The sequence below is a fragment of the Struthio camelus genome, chromosome 7, assembly GCF_040807025.1.
Source record: "Struthio camelus isolate bStrCam1 chromosome 7, bStrCam1.hap1, whole genome shotgun sequence".
NCBI classification, from domain to species: Eukaryota; Metazoa; Chordata; class Aves; order Struthioniformes; family Struthionidae; genus Struthio; species Struthio camelus.
In genome coordinates, this window is record NC_090948.1 from 10,499,039 (window position 1) to 10,522,351 (window position 23,313).

Genomic DNA, 23,313 nt, shown 5'->3' on the forward strand with positions numbered 1-23,313 from the left:
AATATATGGCTCTAATTCTCAGTGGCATCACCCAGAAGAAGTGCTAGGGCTGTGTGGCCTGTTTTGTGCTTGCTACGCAATGGGCTTTTTATTGTTCTTAACTTCAGTGATATCACATCAGTTTGGAGACTTTTCTTCCCATTACATTTTTCTCTGTTCTGGGACTTGCTTTTCTCCTGGACAATTGCCATTTTCCTGCTGATGAAGGGTATTAGAGTAGTAGAAAGAGTGTGATCGATATTTGGGAATTTAGGGGAAAAAGCAGCCAATAATGAGTGAGTGCCGCATGGGAATGTGCCATGAATTAACAGCCAGGGAAACAATCTGAAGGCATCAGCTGTATTCAATGGGCATCAGCTGTATTCAATGACAGGAAATAAAATATAGTTAGTGAGGAGCATGTTAATGTTTAGTTAATCACTTGGCATTATCTTGTGGTCTTCTGGGACTAAAAGAGAGCTCTGGGTAATACTATGCATGTAGGTACCTCCCTTTGCCTTTGTTTCTAGAAGCACCCAGGGACAAATTCTCTAAGGCATGGTGATCACGAATGTAGAAATGCCATCACCGGCCAAAGGTTCTGCTCTGCCCATATCAGACAAGTATAATTTGGCAGAATTTGTTCATTTGGAGAAAGGTAAAATTTTCATATTAGGAAAAAATATTTCAGAAGCAGGTTGATCTTTTTTATGTAAGGGTAGCAGGTTAAATTAGTTTTAAGGATTGCTTGGCACCTCAGTTACTGGTTACTGGGAAGTTACAGGTAATCTTTGGAGGTTGAAGAGGAGCTGTATTAGCAGAAAGTGATATAATCAGGGGACTACAATATGTGTTGTAAATTTATTAATCACACATGAGTGGACAATTTCACATATGCTACCAGAATTTACTGTACAGATGCCACTTCCATATCTTACATTTATTAAGTCTATGAACAGTAAATCAGGCAATATGTAACATTAATTATCTACATCTATTGCTGTGCAAAGTGACATAACAAAGTAACACCGCAGTGACTGTTCCAGAAGTACAGAGACAACCCCTCCCCAATTTCTTGAAGCATTCTGTAATTATCCTGTGCTTGATAAATCTACCCAAACCATACTTTTGCCCAAAAGCAACATTCTTCCTTGGCTGAAAAGTGCCAGTGTGCATTGCCCAATTTCTGCTTCAACAGCAAGGAATGCATCCAGGTCCCACTCACCACCATGTACAGTTCACAGTTTTTTTTGCTAGTTCATTCTCTTTTTGGAAATGTTTCTCTATAAATTGTCAGGAAATTGCTTTGTTCATTCTTAACTGGAAAAACAAAGTACTCCATCTTGCCATTCAGTGACATATGACCATTTTCAGGAAATGTTTGAAAAAAAAGGTAGAAGGAATTGGGGATGGTTGCTCTAGAAAAGAGATGGAAGAACAGGCAGTAAAGCCATCTTCCAGAATGAAGATTTCTCTAGAGACAATGCAGATCAATCATTCCCCATGTTCACTGGAAAAAGAGCAAGAAAAAAAATCAAGTTCATTTTCAGAAAAGACGATCTAGGATAAATATTAGAAAAAACTTCCTAATTATACAGATGGATGAGTCTTATGAGTCTTGCAACAACACAGGAAGGTTTCCTGTTCTAGAGTTCTTAAGAAAAGTTTAGGCAAACATTTAGCAGGAACAGTTGAGGGAGACATCCTCAGTGGGTACTCTTGACCTGGATGATTTGTGATTTTAGGATTCAGGCCCAAAGGACTGTCCTAGAAGGCTGACATAGTTACAGAGCTCGACAAGCCCTACCTGGTGATTGCTTAGACATCCCAGCAGTCAGAGACTCCTTAGATAGAAAAGGATTTGTTGTGCTCAAAGAGACAGTCCAGAGCAAAGGATTCCTGTAGCAGCTTTGGAGGAGAGCTCTTAAGAAATGTCTTTTCTTCCACTTTCAGTCTCTATTGTTCTAGAATTTGTGTCTCTCTCTGTCTTTATGCAGAATTCAGCACAAAAGGGCCTTTGACCATAACTGAAACAGAAATATGAAAAAGCAATCCCTTCCCACCTTCAGAAATACGCACATCACAAACACTCTTCTCTCTTAAGCAGAAAAGAGAGGCTGTGGAAACATTCTGCGTGGAAATTAATCTTTTGAATAGGAGGTGAGTTCAGTTTGAATGGAGTGTTATCAATATTTTTGTCTGTTTCGAGTTACTAATGCTGTTTTCATCTTTGGCTAAGTAACATCTTGTAAAGATTAAAAAAAAAAAAAAAAGCCCAGATGGAATTTTAAAGCAAGGATAACAAATCATATTTGTCAAACCTACTACTGGAGTAAGTGGCACCATCACTGATTTTAATAAGAGTAGTTTCTTACACTAAGTAGATTTGGTCCATCTAATTCACCTGGAATCTGGACAAATGTTGTCTTTGGACCAAATCAACCTTGATCAAAGCTTATACACATCTGCTAACGTTACTAAACGCTATGACTGGTAAAACTAGTCATTATTCTGGCTGTATCTGGCAAAAATTTTAAAATGATCTTTTCTCAGACACGATGGTGATCTGGTTTGTTGGCCCATCATTGTACATTAATGCAATCTTACAGAAATATATATATATATATGTATGTAAACACACCCACATGCACATGTATATACAAATGTTTATATATCCATATAGAGAACAGGCATGCATTCTGCATACAATCATCTGTATTAGACTGTGTTTCTGTAAGCATCAGAGGTCACCACAGTCTAGGACAAGACTTCCTTTTGGCATCCACTGAAGGCATCCCTGCAGATGTCCATATCAAACACCGACACATTTTAGTATGACAGTAGCTGAAAATCAGTCATATATCTATGATGCTAATGGAAGCAAGTCACATTCACAAACATTTACATATTTACAGGAAATGTCTTTGTTTGGGAAACATATAAACACTTGCTCTGGAAATGCAAGTGGAAATGTTCTAAATGTATTTAGGACATCCTCATGGTACTATCTGGTAGAATAAAAAAGTCTTTTAGTGAGTCTGTTTGCATTGGGCTGGATGCACATGCCTTCATATTCATCATTTCCCTCTCTGGTTTTCCAGGTTCTCTGGATCAATAACATTTTCCCAGAGCATGCCAGCCCTCCACTCTCCCAAGCTCTCCTGTTCATTCATTTTTCACTTACGGCTAGGTCCAACTGCCAAATAATCCCAAGGTGCTTCAGACACATTCCAGCCAGCACTTTTTCCTGTCATCTCTTGAATGTCTTTTTGTGGCTGTAATGTAAGAGCGGTACAACACAAGACGAGTCCGCACTGAATCACTGCTACACGACGTTTTATTTACCAGTCTTCCTTCCAGCATTAGAGGTCTCAGTTTGCTTTTGCCTTTCTGTAGTTAGACCAAGGGAAAAATATGTATTTGTTCCAAATGCAGGTTGTTTCCATAACCCTAACTGATTAGGGGATCAGTATAAATCTGTGTAATTCAGTGTAAAGAGACAAGTAGAGGCGTGAACCAATACCTTCTAGTGAGGTACCAAGTGTGTACAGTACAAAGGTTTAACACATGCTTTGCCCTTCAGTTTTGTTCAATATATTCACCCTGGCCAAACACATGCCATTAATGAGCCCAAAACAAGTTATTAGGTCATAAAATAAAAATGACATCCACATTCTGTATTCTTTGTACTTCAGCACAAAAAGCTGCTGGCAGCTCTGGAAGGTAAAGATTACATCCAACATCCATACACTATATATTACATTCTTCTCCACTACTCTTTCCCTTGATCTTTGGCACTTAATCGCTGAGGTCTTTTTTCAGGAACATGAGCAGCCTTTAACATGGAAGATATCTGAACCTGGGATCCTACAAACAGTAAGTTTCACCTTAAAAAAAAAAAAAAAAAAAGAAAGTGAGAGATACTGTTTTATAGCTTGTTATAGCTGATCAACATTTGTGCTACTATGTGATTTGTATTTTTAACTAGCTAAATAAAAATACCGTGTTAGGACAGATGAGCATTTTTTCTTGCTGAGAATGCTTTCTGTTCTTTAAATGACAACAGTATCTGGTGACCTCAACTTTCTAAGCAAAATTCAAATATGAAGTGTTCATGTATAGGATGGAGAACCCAGATACTGAAATAGGAGTCCGTCTGAGAGGAACATGGGGCTCAACGCATAGCAGATTGCTGTGCTTGTACTTGTGACCAAAACCACCACAAGTAACTACAGATTCACTAGTGGTATTCCTTTATTCCCCAAAGTTTGCATTTCAAGGGCCTTATCTAAAAAATACCAAGTAACTTTAATTCACAGTTGGCCAGAATCTTACAAGCTTGCTTCAGGCTCTTTGAGATGAAGTCCTCAAACACAGCAGTGCAGACTCTCAACTCCTGAAATAGCTCACGAATAAGAAGTGCTATGTCAGGACGATGATGAGGGACCATTTGGCACTGAGATTACTAACGCCAAACTCAAAATAGAGTAAACCCATTTGAATGAAGCTCTTTGAAAGGTGAAAAATAACTTGCTTTCTCATTTGGCTTAATTCACTTGACTATCATCTCCAAGTTAGTTGAGCTTACCTCCTTTCTTGCGGACCTGCTGATAAACAGGGAAACCTCCTCCACATTCTGTGGGTGCAGGTCATTCACAGCCACTATACGGTCTCCGTGGTTAAATATACATCCAAGTTTGTAAGTACCAGTCCAATGTGAGACACTAGGGTAATTGGAGGACAGATAATCAAGTAATCATATGGGATATCTAGTTACTGCTAACAGAATGAAGATGACCAAACGATATTGCACTTTTTGGTATTTCTCTCTGGAACTAACACACAGAGTAAGTGATATTGTAGTTTTTTGATCTGGTTCTAGCTGAAATCAAACAGTTTCATCCATCCCAACAGTTCCCTGTAAAAGTGTACATGACACTGGCACTGACCTAACACAGGAGATTAGTGCTAACAAGGTCAATAGTGAAAGCTGAGGATTCGAGTCTGAACACAGTGGGCCAAACTTGGTGTGGATATATGTCCACTGTTGCAGATATTTCAGGCCTATGCTTGACTGAGATGATTTTTGGAAATCTTCCATGAGGAGAGGATTAAACTAAAACCTATAATCATGTGTTTTATCTATGATATAACTATGAGAATCACACATCTATCCCTGTCCTTGCAACTGTATGAGCCAAAATCCTATCTGGACCCTAATGGAAATTCCAGTATCTCTTTCCTGCTTGTCTCTGATAGACTCTCTGATAGACTCTCCTTGATGACCAGCTATCTAGGCCTGGCTGACCCAACAGTCAAACCTAGTGCTCTGTTCTGTCCTGGAACCAGCCCCAAATCCTTTCAAAACAAATTTCCACTAGAAAAGTGCTACAAACTTTGATAGAGATCCAACTTTCACAGCTGCATCCCATTTCTAGTCCTTTTTGTTATGGTATTTTCTCTGCTTGCTGATAGTGGCTGAAATAAAGCGGCTTCCTGCCACTTCAAGCGGTACTTGACAAGTATGAATGTCAGAGGAGCAGCAAAAGGGAGCCTCAGTGATGGGCGGCAGTGAAAGACCATCAGACTGCACAGAAGGAAGCAAAAAAGTATACAATGAACTTTTTTTCTGCTCCTCCTTCTTTCTCCTATGGTCACTGATATCAAAGGTCTAGGGAGAGCACTGATTTCTAGCAGGACTACTAGGACGATCGATGCGCTCCAGCCCAAAACATCTAGTTGTGAAAAGTGGCCTGACAACTGATTCCTAGCGCTGAACCAGTGCTAGGATTAATTCCGAGCTTAGCCCATGGAGAATAGCCTATGCTGAGATCCAACTCAAGTTATCATGATTTATCTAACATCATTTAAGTTTTCACTTATAGTCCACCCTTAACCAGAGACTCTTAATGCGCTTCGCAGGTGCTACTATTGAATCTCTAAAGTGATGTGAATAATATTAGGGACACAGGATAATAGGTTAAAGGATAAAAAAGACATGAAGGGATTTGATGAATTACTTAAGAGTGAATTAGTGAATTTACTAGATCTGGAAATGGTCCGCTGTGTGCTGGTAGGTTCCATTTTGCCACTCTTTCCAGTGACAAACAGATTTTATGACTTGCCAAAGAACTGTCATCTCTTTCCACAAATCTCCTTTTTCTTCATAAGGCATAAACATACTTGAGGGGGTATGGTGGCCAGAAGTCAGATAAGTGGGACTTGAATTCTGTACCTTGTATGTGTTTCTTAATTTTCAGCTTCATCATTAATAACAAAGCGTAACAAATTATTGGTCATCTATACTAATCTCTACAAGATTTTTTCGTTGAAAAACCCTATTTATCCTATCATAAGATATACTGCCTCACCACATCTCTATGATCATTATAGTTCACCAAATTAAAGGCAAAATTGGCTAGCAGTAATTATGTGTTTCACACCAATATTAGAAGATTAGCTTTTGGGTGGGATTTAATTGCTAATTATTACACAAGGTGCCACAGAGTTCTCAATTCTATACAGTCCCTTTCAAGAATGGTGCAAATAGGAACTTAAATGCATGAACAGTCAGAAACAGCAGTAGGAAATATCTGGAGTTCTAACACACACTGATTCTGTCCTGTTCTGCACAGCCAAAAACGTATATGGAGGTATACTGTTGCACACTTCTATCTCTGTGTTGATTGTCACTCATTCACAGCTGACAGGCACCATCATAAGATATCCAGAACTCACCATATTTGTCCTGCTGCCTCGGTAAGTGTTAGGTAATTGTTAATATCAGTCAGGGGGATGAAAATATCCAACTTCTGCAGTTGGGTCTCATCTGTAATTTGACTGTGAGAGAAAACATCAGAGACAAGGCACGTTCTGTCAGAACCTCGGTGGAAGCCCATGAATACATTTGTCTTTTCTGTAATGAAAAATGGAGAGGACACTTACCTGAGTAGTATAGTCAGTTGAACCACCGAAAGGGGTAACGAGCTTTGCCTTTTCTGGAGGGTTGGCTGCTGCCTGGTGGTGCTTTCTTCAAGTTTTAGGTCTCCGTTTGCCACCAAGTCTCTTGGGCATGCACTCGTTTCCTGGCGCTTGGCAGGAGTCGGGAGTCCATCACTGGTGCACATGAGCTGGTGATTATCATCCAGGACCCTATTGAAGAAAAAGGGGGCAAGAAAAAAAAAAGAACTAATCTGGCCATTCCAGGCACAGTTACTTTTGCTTTGTTTGAAGCTGGATCAAATAGCTGTTAGTGAAGCAAAGACAAACAAGTTCTTGTAGCATATCCAGTGTACAAAATTACAGCTAAGTAAAATAAACTGTCCTTCTAAAAGTGGATCATAAATCTCAAAATAAACCTTTTCAGTATTTAAAGACTACTATTAAGCCTGAAAACATTCCAGCTAACAACATGCTTTGACAAAGAAAGTGAGTACAGATTGTTGGCCTTGGCTGTACTGGCTTCTGTGGGGTTGTGCACTGTCCCCTGGGGGATGCAATAACGCAGATGTGCTTAAACGCTTCTTAGATTAGCTGATGAACCATGTAACGTCTGAAGCCTCCTCTCGCCAAGACTGGAGTGAGTAGCAAAAGCTGTTCTTTTTGGGTTTTAACTCGGATCGTATAGGCTTATGGGGTTTTTACAGTGATTCCCTCCAGAAGGGCTCCCAAACACATAGATGAGTCTATTGTAATGAGCTGGTTTGTGGGTTTGCATTTCCAACTGCCTCCCACTAGGTGGAGTAAGACCTGAACATCTGTAGGTGGCAGGCGGTAGTTTCAATTGACAACCACTTCTTCTCTGGCTCAGGACTGGTATCCTTTTACCATGAAGGCAAACTTCTCTTCAGCGTAATGTGCCCTAACATGACTGTTGTAAAATTTCATTATGGCACTAGAACTGTGAAACTCATTTCAGGCCTTTCTTGGTGACATGCCAAATATTTACCTTTGAAGTAAGCACCATTAGACCTATCCTTTGGAGAGCACAATGGAAGGAAGGGAATGACCTTTTCAAGGTCACATAACTTCTTACTGGTAAAACTGGGATCTAATGCCCTAGGTCTCTTTTTCTCCTCTAACCACTAGACAATGCTGCCTGCTGTGGAGTCTGGCTGGCTGAAGCGTCACAGGTGCTTGGCTGGGGTATCTGAGTACAGTGGCAGGTTGTTACATCAAAAAAGCCTAGAAAAAGTATCAGTCAACTAGAAGTGTTGTGTCCCACAGTCAGAGCCTACTTAAATGCATGACTTTGCAAACTGAGTTTAAATTTTACTTGGATAAGTTTGAATTTCACTCTGGTATACTCAGCAGTTTTGAACTTTATGAACCAAGACTAAACACAGCCTTGTTCAATCAAGATGAAACAATACAAACTGATTCAAACAAGATGAGAACCCTTTAGATATCATTAGGTAAATACCATGAATGGCAGCTGTTCCTACGTCACTATATCATTTTAATTTTCGAAACCTTAATAAAGTTACTTACAGTGCTTTCATTGACATATAAACGTTCTCCTTTACTGGGTCCTTCTGCACTGGCTTCTCTTGCACAGGGACATTAGGCTCAGCTGTAGGGTCAGGCTGTGATATTTCAGTATTACACTGTTAGAAACACAACAGTACCCGAGGTAAATGTTCTTGTTTTGCCTACAGAAAAATCTTCTTAATTTCATTATTTTATTCGGTACTTGTGCTGTTTAAGGCTCATACAGCTTAGTTTTTCTCAGATAAGTCACCTCCCAGAACCAGTGAGCTATAGAAATGTTTGAAACTTAGAAGTTAATGTTATCTGGTATCGTTGACACTTTGTTTGCTTTCCTTTCAGACTGGAACATAACCAGCTATATTCTAAAATATCCACCAAAATTACTCCTCTTGCTCCCTTGTTTCAAACTGAAATGCATGTACCAAAATGTTTAACAGCATTTTAAAATTATTGTTTGATTTTATGCAGTTTGCTGACACTTCAGTAGAATTACACTTTAAAATATTTAAAGTAACGTACAGATAAATTTTCTAAAATGAGTTATTAGTTTCTGAAAAAAACTGTGGCAGAACGGACAAAAGGCATTTACAGTGAAGCAGTCTACTTGAGGAATTTCAAGAAAAATCAACTTTTTTGTCAAAATGCTACTTGCTACCAGAAAAATCATTTGAACGAGTCTAGTATATTTTTTCTCATACAAATGAAGGCTCTATTACCTAGTGCTTTATCACTGTATTTCTCTGGCAAAGTTTTACCTCTCTATATATACCACTTCCTCTTTGGATTGTTAAATGCCTCCTGTGTCCTTAGAGCTATATAACAGTTAACAAAACAGAAGAACTCACATCTGATAAACTACCTTTGCTAAAAGATTGCTGGGGGTTTTGTAATATTCCTCCTCTTCCTCTTTGACGTCTTCATCTGTATCTGACGACAGTGGATTTTCCTTAGTCTTTTCCAAATCTTTGTTCTGTTAAAATAATATTTTCATATTTAACAGCATCAGTTACGTAGATTGTTTAATGTGTATTTTTCCATTTATTTGGAAAAGTAATGGAATCAGCAAGTATCCACAGGAAACATGGGAAGACTTGCTTCTCCTTGAAAACAGAAATGCTAATACCAGTCTGTTTTAGCATCAAGCTATCTGTAACTGTGCTTCTACTTGTATTTTTGAGATAAACTGCACATGCAATACTGGCCACTAATATTAGTATTTCTCATGGACTTACTTGTGGTAAGCAGGAAGCTGCAGTTGATGGCATGTTCAATAACTTATATTTTTTTAAAATCAAGTTAAGTGGGTTAAATACTTATATATGACTTTGCATGCATTTAGGGTACATTTTTGTATACAAAAGACTTTTTATTTGGGTTCAGTCCTAGAGTCCTTATCCTAGGAAAAAAAATCCAAAGGAAATCCAGAACTGGATAGGGAAATATTTGTTATCTTTAAGCACCTTTTCACTGCTATAAAGTAAAGAATGAATTTGGGACTTCCCTGATTAATGACAAATCTGTTACCTCGTACTTCTCCATAAACTAGAACATATCTCAGAGGGCTGGAGACCTAACATTAAATCCTTTGTAAACTGAGGGATGTTTTCCCTTAAGATGCTTCATAAATACTCAGAACAGTAAGTTTGGGGAAATTTGATAAGTCAAGGAGAAATTAATCCCTCCAAGTTTATCTTTTTAAGTCACAAAGATAAATTATTTATTTCTATGTCTCCTTGGTGACTTCACTATAATGCAGAGTATGGTAATTAGTATTTAGCTTCCTCCCAATGTAATTCTTCATGCCGTGTTCCTGATGCAATCTTCTTTTTTTTTTTTTATCTCTCTACTTACATCCTACGTTTCCAGGGTGATAATTTTAGTAACTGCTAAATATGCCACCGAATATTTTAGTTTTCAAGGTAAAGCAAATTAAACTAATTACTGCTTCACATAAAGAGAGGAAACTGGCATTGAATAGAAATTAGAGATGATGAAGGCATTTATGTTCCTTATGGGTATAAAAGTCATTAAAAAGCAGTTCATGTCCTAGGAGTCAGAATACACCTACAAACGGTCCCTCAGGAAGTGCATAACACAAATCCTCAGCTGGAACTGGACTGACTCTGTGGTCATGACCTAAGTTGCGAATGAGTTTCCTAGCGAGTTTTCAGGGGCTTTGGATCAATCCCATAGTAAACACTTGGGAAAAGGGGGTAAAAGGAGGTGATTTTATGAGGTCTTGGGATCCTCCAACTCCTCTCAAGAGTAGATGGCGCTCATCAGCATCCCAAACTGAGCCTTCAGTCACTGACAGTGGCCAGCTTTTGCCCCAAAGTACAGTGTTTTTCCTTGGCAACATCTCAGATTTAGAGGATAAAGGGAAGCAGAAGGTTAAGCTGCTGCAGCACTGGGTCTAGATCAGCAGCACCTGGCCTAGATCTCATAAGTTTATAAGTTTAAGTTAACTTCTATAAGTTTAATATGCGTTGCGCTAAGCTCTTTGAAAGAGGGACTTCTCTTTTAATCATGTGTGTCTAACACATTAAAAGCAGTGTTCCTGACTCCTGACTAGGATGTCTAACCCTGACTGTATGCCTGTCATACGATAATTAGTACAGGGTGACAGAAGTCAGGACTCGCTATTTTGAGGTATTTCAGGTATTGAAAGCTGCATATGGAAACAGCTGATAATGAACTGCCAAGTCAGCAGAGACGTGATTTTGTAGCTCCAGAAAGTGGGTTCAAAGGGAACCAGGTCCCAAAAACCTCTCTTGGGTTACTGAGTCACTGACTATGTGGCTAGACTCCCTGACATTAAGGGGCCTGTTTGCATGAGTAATAGCTACTCACCAAAGAGTTTTCAGGATCAGGGCATGCAAGAGGGAACCACTAAAAGCAACCAGATACTAGGAATGCGGAGTCATACTTTTAACAGAAAGTAAACACAAGGCCTTAATCTAGAAGTGAGCTGTCTAAATATCATTGAGCAGAGAAAAGACATAGAGATGTTGTCAGATACTAAACTAGGAGGCAAGTGAAATATTTTTATCTAATGAACAATCATTGTTGTTCCTTGTTAGCTCTATGGTAAGGTCGTTTATACTATTATCACCAATCCTGAAACAAAAATACGAGCTTCCTGCTACTCCCTCTGCTTCAGATTAAAGAAAGCAGGTAAAACACAAGCTCCTTATTGTGTATTCCTTGTGACCACCCTGTCCCACTCTGAACAGCTGTGTATAATACATGCCCTCCAAGTCACCATAAGTATGAGAAGGATTAATGAGTGAGGCAGAAGAGGTGTATGTGAGAAGGAGAGACAGAAAGAGAGCCTTGGCATGCATACAGCGTAGCACTAGTTAAAAAAAAAAAAAATCAGACTAAGAGTTTGATTTTAAACTGAGTTAACCCAACCCAGTTTAGTGCTCAGACTCATACCTGAATTATTCCACGCTCATAAATTACTGTGCATCAGCTGAGCTGTGGTAACTACCTATAGCATTGCAAGGTAGTTTCAATTATTTTAACTTTATTATATTAAATTTAGCTGTATTATGTCATACTTGCTGCCAGGCTGTACATACATGGATGGTTACTGCAACATGTGATTTACTACCCTGCTAGCGATGATAGCAGAATAGATTCTTTCGCTATGTCTCAGCCACTCCAGATCATAGTTCAATGTATAAACTGCCAATAAAGATGGGTTTATAATCAGCTGCCAAACTGTATACCAGCATGGCAGAGCTTTGGGCATGTATTCTGTTCTGCTGACTCTGCTGCAAAGGCAGTAATCAAGGGCAGAGGGCTGGTGAAAAACATCTGAAATTGCTGCAGCTATTTGTTCAGGGAACACAGGTCAGAACACTTAGCCAATCATACATGGTCATATTTATTATTTTATCTTGTAGAATCATTCCTACCAGATATGGAAGCTAAGTTACTGGAAGTCATATTTATGCTGATACAAGCCCTGAGGTGTGCCTCAGCTTAACAAAACCTTGTTCTTTAGTTCAGTTAAATTGATTCAGCTGCTACTTGCACATATACTCTGAAAAAGGACAGAGAAAGAAACCATTCAAGAAGAGCATAGCACAGCTGAGAAATATGGTGGGAGGGACAAGTCCTGAAGTAGCGCAACTTCAGAGCTCTCTTCATCAAGCTTCTTAGAGGTGCCACAAGTTGAAATTGCTGCAGAGAAACTCTGAGGCTCGGCCCCCAAAAAACAAAGTAGACGAAGGGTATTTCAAGCAAGTTCTCAGATGGTTCTTTTCAATACTAAATAAAACAACAGATTACCTATATTTAGAAGATCAACTCAACATGCTTGTGAAGTAGGTGAATAATCTATAGCTACAGATATTCAGGTGAGATGAGAGCCAATAGTTACTTCTACAGACTGAACAAGTCAAAAGCTGTTTTTGTTCTCTCACCTGGCTTGGAAAAACTCTTCTCAGTGAGTCGTACTGAGATTGATAGGGGCCAGGATCTGAATTAGGCCTGTTCTTTTCTTCTGAGGGACCTTTCTCCTGTATGCAAAAGAAAAATGTTGACTCCTATATACTCTGGAGATGTTTTACCTGCATTGTTGCTGGGTAACACAGCCTTTGTTAAGCCTTCTCCAGCAGGACTATTTGCACAGAGCTTTGTGACTACAGAAAACCAACTCTTCCCTGGCCGCTATTCAGTCTGTCACCAAAGGTTGGATGGAGACTGAAATTGCTCTGAGATAGTAGCAATGCTTTTCTTCCTTTCCATTTACTTATTGAGGGGGAAGTTCTGAAAGGCACAGAGGACAGCTAGGAGTCCAGGTTCCAGTGGATGTCACTGGAACTGAACTTCCCTCTAGGCTTTGAAGTCTGAAGAGAGAGTCAAAGAGAAACACAATCACAAAACAGGAAGAACGTCGCCAGCAGCTGTGGAAAAAATATTCACATGGCTTTGCTGAGGCATATCAAAGCAAATCTGTAGGGGCTTATTTCAGGGATGAGCAAATGCCCAGTCAGCTGAGGTGGCCAATGAATATTAGTGCTCACTGCCTTCCATACCCACCTCTACTTAAACGCAGACTAGTAAACAAACATGCCAGCGCTGACCCTATGTGAGGACTCTCTGACATTATAATCCAGGTCCTATTTGGGAGCCCCAATATAAAGCAGAATACACCACCTGGCACTCAGTGCATGACCTCAGAAGAACTTATTTTGATTGAAACAAGCAACTATACAAACCAAATTTCACAGTTACCCCTGGCAGCAAACTCATTAGGGACTGCTAATCCATCTACATTCTGGCTGCTTTGCCTTTCCAGGTGGCTGATCACAGGTACATCATTCAGGGATAATGGCAAAGAGGAAGGCCAGCTTTTGACTTCTAGGTTTGCAAGAACTTGGTTCTAGAGACAGGATAACTGCAGTGTAACAAGACAGGCACCTGAAGTGTGTGGGCTACAATATATTAGGGCATCCCAGTAGTACAAATTTTGCTTCTAAAGGTTCAGATAGGTTGTTTATGTGTTATTTTCTAGGCAAATATATATTTGCCCTGCTTGTACTCTGAGCTGACTGGAAGCTGTTGGGATGTAAGTAGCATAGTGCTGAGTCTGAACTAATAGGCCCAGCTGACCAACAAGGTACAAAACCTTGGACTTGACATTGAATTAACAGGGCTTCCAGTTGGTTCATAGCACTGACAGACTAGATGTGAATCAATTTGTAAAACAGCATGTAGACATATCCAAAAAGCCCACAGTAAGAATTGCACACAAGTTTTCTTTCATTCTGAGACATCAAAGGTGCAATTCATTGCAAATCGTCAATCACCTCCTAATTTCCATGTGGCTTATTCTTCAAAGAGATTCCTTCAATGTAAAAATCAATCCCTCTGCAATACAGACTGTGCAATGCCTGCTTAACTCATAAGCCTAGTGTACAGGATTTATATGGAAAATTAATTTTCCACTCAGAAAGGTAAGGGCCAGCTTGCAAGGCCAAAATCAGGAAAAATCAGGAAAACTCCTTGCGTCTTAGCACAGGTTTCTAAGGAAGTTAAAAACTTCTTTCTTTATAAAACGAAGTGTAGTAACAAGTTACCTGAGGACATCCTCCTCCTATCGCCTCCCTCCAGACCGAAGATATCTCAGCGACCCAGTCCTTTATCTCCTCCCTGTGGGTTGGAACAAAAGAAATGCAAACCTCATAAGTAAACCACAAGGAAAATGCACTTGCTCACCCACTTCCTCTTTTAGGGCTAAAATACGCTTCTTCCTTTCAAGAGAGCATGCTTGGGTGGCCTCAGCCAGATGGCAAAGTTCAAGTCTTAAAGAGATGAAGCACAGGACTGTGAGCTAAAAGCTATGAAGAAGCGTACGTGCGTGTGTGTACGCACATGCAAGAGAGAGATGAAGGAGGGGCAGAATGGTTCCTTCCGCTTCATTTGCTATGTGTAATGCTGCTTTGCTGTGTGCTGCCCTAAAGATGGCCACCAAGGCTTATGAACTTGTTTGAGCAAGTACAATGAGCAATAGGTCATGAATGCACCACAGAAACACTGTTTTGTGCTTGCAAGTGGGATTAGTTTTATGAATTCTGGATCACTTCCCATCTAATACTTGTGCCCTGAGTGAAGGAGCAGAATGGCATGCTCAAGTGATGCATAGGTATGTGTTTTCCTCTGTGCTTATCAGTGTTTCACACAGCTGCTCTTCTGCATTAAGACAGAAAATCCCTGATCTGTTTGTGCCTGGGAAAGTGAGAGGGGAAGCTGGGAAGTAGCAGCAGAGGAGCACATTGCCCAATGTACTCCCTCACCCAACTGAACTTTGGCTGATCACCACAGTAGCAGTAATTTTGGCTCTTGTTGAAGACTGGATTATAGATTGGGAGAGCAGGGAGTGCAGCAGCCATGATGCTGAGCTGCAAAGCCAGCCGTCTGAATAGAGGACCTGAATCATTCCTTTTGAAGTCTATTTTCTCTCTCGGGAATTTCCCCCTTCAATCTGTTTTCCTTGATCAATAATCTTCTTTCCAGGGCAGAATTATTTCCGGTAACTTATCCATAAGCAGCATAAAGTGTCCTAATTCCCAGAAGCCACGAGGTTAGAAGGCAAAACTTTCTGCTCTTTCATGACCCTTTACTGGTAGTTTGATATTACATTACTACACTGATACAATGTTGTTGCCATGCCCACCTCCAGCTGTGTTCTTCCATTACTTTCTCATTTTGGATCTTTTAACAGTGTGGCTACTGGAGAAGTTAGTTCAGCTGTCCAAACCAATAGAAAATTAACCTTGCCGCAGGAAAAAAGAGACATAAAGAACAGTTTTCCACTGGATCAACTAGCTGAACCATTTCATCCTGGAGTTGCACAATCAATAGATCTGACACAAGGAGAGACTGGAACTGCTGGCCAGAGCTGCCGGGAAAGAGAAGAACCTTGGCCCTGGGCAGCAGCATGGTGTTACAGTAGCTTAATTGTGATGTCAGATTGTATTTACATGTCTTTCTATGCATACCTGCTCCTCCCAATGAGGTAGTAACTTCTGTCTCCAGTACTGATAGATATCACCTCTTCAGGAGAGCATTTAAACATCTTCCTTACTGTTGCCATCCTTTCAGAATTACTTATGCCAATTTCTATATTTACGATCCTGTGAGGACAAGCATATGAAACATCCTATACAGCCATACATATAGATATACATATATATGTGTGTGTGTGTGTGTGTGTGTGTGTGTGTGTGTGTATTTTACACTCTAAGCACTGCATGACATGATGAAATCTGCATGGAAAAAGGTTTATATTTTCTCCTGAAAAAATTCTCAAGAAAATAAGTGCACACTTCCAAAACATTTTCTGGTCTTTCAGTAAAGAAAGCTCCCAAACAAGCAAATAAAAATCAACTTTTACAGTGACTCATGTCCACATTTTGGAAACTCATTTTTGAATAAAGGGGCTGTTGCTCGAACACAGAACCTTGAAAAGAAGTTAGACTAAGAAAAATTCTTTGCAGATTTTTTTTCCCAACAACTACAGTTTTTCAACAACTTATCAAACAATAAGTTTGATTCAAAACCAACTGTACATTAACAGTGTTTTAATGGAGGAGAGCAGGAATACACACGATATACTCTTAATGCATTCTTAAATGGAAGCACCGCTTCCATTAACTTCCAAGACATTAGATTAGATCAAACTGCTGCTGTAGTAAAAATAGTAACAACAATGAAAAAAATGATAGCAATAATATAATAACATAACCCTGAGCAAGCTGGAAATTTTTCTAAAGCTTCACACTAGAAATCCTTTTAATGGAAGAAACACAACAGCAATACGAGTCCAGTGAATATTTAGCAAGTCCAGGGGGCCTTTGGATCAGGCCTCAAGTCTAACCAGTAAAACCTTTACATTTCTTTGCCAGAACTATTTCCTTTCTATATATTTAATTTCACAGGTGATGCTATAAAGGGCACTAATACAAAGTCAATGATACCCAGTCTTACTGCAGCCTGTAGTGGGCACTGTCCCAAGAGGAATGAAATGACCAACCCAAATGAGCCAAGCAGGGCAATTTCTCAGCGCAGTAAGTGGCAGCAGAAGAGCCAGCATCAGCCCAAAGAGCTAAGTAAAAGCAGTGAGACTTCTGCTCAGCTTGTGGAGTACTTCGTAAAGTCGCAAACTGGGAAAGATTCTGTTCAACAGAGTGGCACAGCCCATCCTTACTTGTGTGTGAATAACACACACAAGTACAGCATAGTGCTGTACTCACAGAAGATAAAGTATCTTCTACTACAGGAACCTAGCGTTCTAGGTAACGGAGCCAAACTGTCTGTTTTGTAGACAAAACATTGTCACAATCCCTCACATAAACGTCCCTCAAATTCCAGCAAAAATATTTAGGATTTTTAATTCTACGTAAATCAAACACTATAAGCTGCACCTAGAGCCTACAAAAGTCCACAGGACTCTTCTCTTGACTTCAGTGGGATTTCGCTCAAGAGCCTCAATCTTAACCTTCTTAAACGTCTGCACATTTAAGAGTGTTGATATGTTGCTTAAAACAAAAAGGTGACACATTAGAGTTACATACTGATCAACAGCGATGGAGCCCTTTACATTCTGGCCTTTTAGATACTTCAGGGTGTAACAGCCTTTGCTGGATTTGGACAAGACGAAAAGCCGCCTTTTCCAGGAATTCTGCCAAAGAGAAAATCTTTCATCAAAACTCAGGAGAGCAGAAATAACAAAGGTTTCTTGAGAGATTGCTGGAATCTGTGCTAGCATACCTGAGAGTTCAAAAGTTGAAGAGGTGGTGATTTGGTAAGGAATCCATACTTGCAAACTTCATCCTTGTGGTAGAATGTATTTTGAGTTCCTAGCAATCAAAGAGAAATGAACAGCACTGTTACTCAATTTGTTGCTAATTAATCAATTACAAGGACCTGCTTGAACTGGAAATTGTTGCTGATCACTGGGCTTCTGTGCTCAAGTGGCCATGAAACGTGTTCAATTAGAGACGACAAGCACAAATCAAAGCTATAAAAGTAGGGCCAGGCCATCCTTCCTTGATATCAGTGTTACTGCTGACAACTAGCCAAACCTGTAAACAAAGGAGAGCGATAAGGTATTGCGTTGACAGAGGTGGCTGAAAAGATATCTTAAGGTCTGGTCTATTTAACTACTTCTTCACTAGTGGTCTGAAGGAGAGTAAACAGCATGCTAATAACATTTGTAGGTGGCATTCCAGTTGGATGAGGCATAAACACCACTAACAGTAAACTACCCTGCCCTATGAATTGTGATGTAACACCAGGAAAACGTCTAACATGGAAAATACAAGCAAAAATGTCAGAGGTGGGGGACAGTGACCCTGCATACGCTGTGGCCGGCTATATTCTCAGATTTGCATTTTCTAACCAGTAGTGGATTTGTAATCAAAATCTTAGTCTTTACTTATTAACGCCCTTTACCACTCAATGAAAGGAGTGGAAATCTCATTCTGTCCTTTAAGCTGTAAACTGTGTATGGGAAATTAAGATTTTGAAAGAATTTAGTGACTGAAGGGAGCAGTCAGCGTCATTTTGGATCTTCCAGTAAGGGACAGGAGAGGACGTACCTAAGTTCTGGGACTTTGTGGTGGCGCGAGAAATGCTCTGCGTTGTAATTCCACTTACAACTGACTTCAGTGGAAGTAAGATTTCTTCGTCAGTGCCTTGGAACTACTGATTGTATCTCCCTGTTCCCGGTTAATTTTTAAGGATTTCAGTCTTTTCACAATGTCTGTCTAATCTCTGTGTCAGGGACAAGAATGATTCTGTTTTAAAGAGACAGGCTGCATTTAGGACAGATTCTTTATGGAAAGAACCAGAGGGGTAGAATTATGGAGTAAGTCCAGCTGGACTCATCAGATTTTTCTAATACGCTGTTTTTCCCTGTTTTTCACTAATTTTTTAACACAAAGCCCTTGGCACAACGAGAGGAAGGGTATAGTGTCAAATACTGACGAAAAGGGTTTGAAACTTGACATACAATAGACAAACCTCCATAAACTAAATTTTGTACCTGTAGAATTTCTTCTGTTTCTGGAAGCCATCCTGATTGTTTCTTCTACTCGGAAAGTAAAGAGAGCAAAAACCTTGAGGCTAATTCCTTTCACTCAGATTCCTCCTAAGCAGCATTTTACTGGATTTAAGATCACCTGAGAAAAAAACAAATATCTCTAAAGTGGTTATTTCCATAGTGATAATGAATCTATATGTAAATAAATACAGAAAAATAAAAATCTATAATAAATTATAATGACACTTACTTATAAAACACAATTAAAGTCTACATTTAATTTATTAGATACAATTATATTACAAATTATATAATGAATTATATATGCTATAATATTAAGTGTATTTTGTTATTATAATATGATTATATGATTGGGTTGATTTGCCCAGGAACTGAGAAGACCTGCCAACAGAGTCTCATTTTGGCCCTTTCCTTGCATTAGAAACAACAGCTGCAACCTAGGAGCATTGCATCAGATATATCTTTCTGATAGTGCCTTAGCAGTGTGATTGACACTGCATAAAGTAGGCATAGCCTGGCCTAAAGAGCTTAAAATCTAAAGATATTTTAAAAATCTAGTAATAAAACTACAATTCTAATAATTTGCAAATCTGTAAGACCCTTAATACAATGCCCGCAGAGGGATTTATAAACAGTGACAAAATACATTTGAGAGCATTCTAAGATGTGGGTTAGTATCACAGTTTTACTGATGGGTGAACAGATAATATCTATTTTTATTTATGTTGGTCTATGTTCAGAATGTCCCCTCCAATTTTACCAGGAAAATTGGAATCTGACTGTAGCCCTCAGAAGAAGTTAAATTACCTGCTCCTTGTCTTATAGCCAGGCTGTGGCAGAGATGGAAACAGAGACTAACAGCAAGGCAAAGTGCACCGATGCACTATCACGTTCTTCAAAGTTTTGTTAAACAACCTTTTAATAAAACAGGCAGGTAGCAATCTGGGGGATTTGAGAACGGCAAGAACATCAGATGGAACATTTTAAAGGTCATTTTGGTTATTGGACTTTTATTGCTGTTTTTAAGCTCATTTGCCTTTCAGTGCTTTCCCTCAAATAACACTTCTGGTGCCTGGCTGGCAGAGCGAGGTAACCACTGTACTGCCATTTCTCTGCAACTCATACAGGAGCTTGGGACTCCTGGGAATCAATTGCATGTTTGGCACTATATTTTGCACACTGAACACTTTTTTTTTTTTATTATGTCACAATTACTTGCTTGTTTATTTAAAATCATATCTAGTTTCTCTCATTTAGTTACATTTCCAACAATACCAAGTTTTGTCCATTTGTAATACCATTTGGGAAAGACAGTTTCCAAAAGCTTCCTTTTGCCTCACTGCAAATCTCCCACTCCTTGCAAAATCAAATCCTTTTCTTGTAAGAACTTGGCTTCAACTTGTCTGTCAGCTACAGCAACGTTATACTGTCTCTAACATGCCTGTTCATATGAAGCTGGGAAAATCTGAAGGACTGCAGTGCTGGACTCTAGTTCCTTTCTTGAACACCCTGCTTGGACTGAGAGATTTAAGCGGTTTCCTCTGCTTGTGTTTCTTCAGAGATTTACTCCACGGTATCGGAAGTAAACATGATATAGTTAGGAGTGGTGGTCAGAAATAGTTTATTACGCTACACACACACTTCTACCCTCCTCACACAGCTAAAGTTACAGACTTCAGTGGCCACTGTTTCGGGTGACACCACGGTGCCAATGCCTATGGCCCATTTCAAACCTAGGTCTACCGGTGACCTCTGTAAAGCATTTCTGCCTGTACTTTTTTTGTTAGGGAAACTTTGGCAATTTTGCCTTTTTGGGAGAAAGATTTGTTGTACAAATGTGGTGACAGACTATGTTATAAACTTCATTGCCTAATATTTGCCCCTGTTGCCTACCAAAAATAGACAAAAAAGCAATTTCCAAAACCAAAAAAGCAGTGACTGCACACAAACTCAAATGTACGTTGCAGTTCTTAGTGTCAATAGTAGGGGGACATGCCTGGAGTTTCAGTCAAAGACACTGTAACGCTCTTCCCAACCTGAACGACAAAGCCACCACAACTGGCAAGTGATTTATCTGTCACAAAACCCATATTCCACGAGTCTATGACAGGATAAAAGTCTCATCTCGGTTTGAGTAAATATCAAGATCTGCAGGTGGAAAAACAAAAACTTCTGGGATTACAATAGGCTCTTAATCATCTGTGTGATCTCACTCTGTATTTTGAAAACAAGTTTTTAATTGTTACATTTAATCATTTTTTCTCTTCAGTGGAGAGCAACCTTTTAAATCACTTACTTCTAATTCAGAATAGACAATGCCAGTTCCATGATTATACCCCCTCAGATTTTTGGATGCATGGCATTAAGAGATTTGATTGCTTTCAACCCTTTCGAATGTAACAGGGCACTTGAGTTAAAATGCAAATAAAGTGCTGCAAATGAATTAATATGAAGGCTATTACAAAACTTCAAATATAATACCAGGAGAAGGTAAACAGATTGTATTAATACTTACAGGCAAAATGCGTTCATGGTGTGGAAGGTCTTGGAGAAATATCCCTTAAAGCATTTCCAAGTTACCTGTATCATTTTCCGCAGCACAACACAATGTGTCATTGCTCCGCATTGCGACTGCCTTCTTATAACCCTTGCATAAACACAAACACCCTGAAATATGACCCACAAGGAAATTCCCATTTCTATCACAGGAAGCAAATAAAAGATTGGTCTGTAAGGGGAAACCCGGTGGAAAGTGAAACTTGTAGTTCACTTACAAGGAAAAAAAAATACACATATTTGAGCCAAACATAAATGTCTCCCACGCAGAAAAAAATCCAAAGGTAACTTTGTTTTGTTGGATCAGCTTGCTAAACAGTCCCTGTTTTTCCCCGGAGCAGAGTGTCTACAATACCATGTCAACCCATTACTAGTCTCGGTCTTAGGCTGACTTTTTCACTTCACAAATCATTAACTATAGTAAGTCTTGTCACACTCCACACTAAGCTGTGTTCAACTAAGCCTGCAAATGTCAAGGGAATTGCTTTTAGACAGAAAATAATTATAAATTTGAACTGAAAATAGGCTAAAATGCCATACAGCTTACAAGTCACTATTCAGCTGTCTGGTCTTGCTCAAGTCTGAGGATAAGGTCTCTTTACGGCATTTTGGCTATCAGCTATCAGGGTGTTAACATCACTAATCTGATGTGATGTCAGCTGGTGGGAGTTTTTATTCTTGAGTAATATGAATAGTACTTTTTGGACATGATGTAAAGCAATGAACTTACGTAGCAGAGACACTGGTCCCTAAGCAAGGAATCATGCCTTTCTCTCTCTTTCCATACCACTGTAAGTTGTAGTCAGAAGTTGCTTTCCCTTCTGGCACCGTCTCCAGGCATTTTATGCTTGATCTTTGTGTATTTCATATATCAGAACTAGCCTGAAGGTTGTTTAAGATTCAACATTTACTTTTGCCTTCAGTCGTAAGTCAGTACATAGAACTGATGTGCTCTTTTTTCACAGAATCACAGAACGGTTGAGGTTGGAAGGGACCTCTGGAGATCATCTAGTCCAACCCCCGTGCTCAAGCAGGGACCTCTAGAGCATATTGCCCAGGATCACATCCAGACGGCTTTTGAATATCTCCAGGGAAGGAGACTCCACTACCTCTCTGGGCAACCTGTTCCAATGCTCTGTCACCCTTACAGTGCAGAAGTTTTTTCTCAGGTTTAGGTGGAACTTCCTGTGGTTCAGTTTGTGCCCGTTGCCTCTTGTCCTGCTGCTGGGCACCACGGAGAAGAGGCTGGCTTCATCCTCTTGACGCTCCCCTTCACATACTTGTACACGTTTATGAGATCGCCTTTTGCTATACTATCTTCTTCTTCTAGGAAACCTTCGGTTTACCAGGAGAGATTTCTTGCAAGTGTTGCAAGTGCCCATTTACTTCCCACACTAGAGCACTGAAGAGCTTCAAATAACACTACTAGCTTGCCTTTCTTCTCAGACAGACAGCTACCATGTCACCTATTACTTCCCATGCTGTCCTTATTTGGTGTCCATTGTGGTAAACATTCAGTAAAATCTGATAAAAAAGCCCTCGCTGTTTCCCCCCAACCTTTTTTTTTTTTTTAAGAGATCATGTCAAATAGGGCAAGGAGCTTTTCCTACTCTTAAAGGAAAGGCTAATATTAATTACCTCCTCCGAGTCTTCCTCGCCAATCCCATGTAGGCTGGCCCAGGGGACTATTTGTAAGGGAAATGGGGAGG

The 23,313-nt window shown here is 39.6% G+C and overlaps 1 protein-coding gene across 4 annotated transcripts; it reads right to left on the reverse strand.

Annotated features, from left to right (window-relative positions):
- Positions 1-2,626: 2,626 nt before the first annotated feature.
- PLEKHS1 (pleckstrin homology domain containing S1) lies at positions 2,627-21,994 on the reverse strand. Of its 4 annotated transcripts, none has more exons than XM_009668687.2 (13): positions 21,564-21,977; positions 19,031-19,166; positions 17,755-17,843; positions 17,559-17,665; positions 15,984-16,118; positions 14,562-14,634; positions 12,903-12,998; positions 9,329-9,439; positions 8,470-8,585; positions 6,925-7,131; positions 6,718-6,819; positions 4,568-4,703; positions 2,627-3,866 (listed from the first exon to the last, which is right to left on the reverse strand). In XM_009668687.2, exons 2-13 carry the CDS (start codon positions 19,059-19,061, stop codon positions 3,798-3,800), a joined length of 1,272 nt encoding a protein of 423 aa, XP_009666982.2. In that variant the 5' UTR covers positions 19,062-19,166; positions 21,564-21,977; the 3' UTR covers positions 2,627-3,797. The 4 variants fall into 4 exon arrangements, with proteins under 4 accessions (XP_009666982.2, XP_068807779.1, XP_068807780.1 ...); XM_068951678.1 differs by having other exon boundaries at positions 2,635-3,866; positions 8,470-8,564; positions 21,564-21,994; XM_068951679.1 differs by lacking the exon at positions 12,903-12,998 and having other exon boundaries at positions 2,636-3,866; positions 21,564-21,696.
- Positions 21,995-23,313: the final 1,319 nt, after the last annotated feature.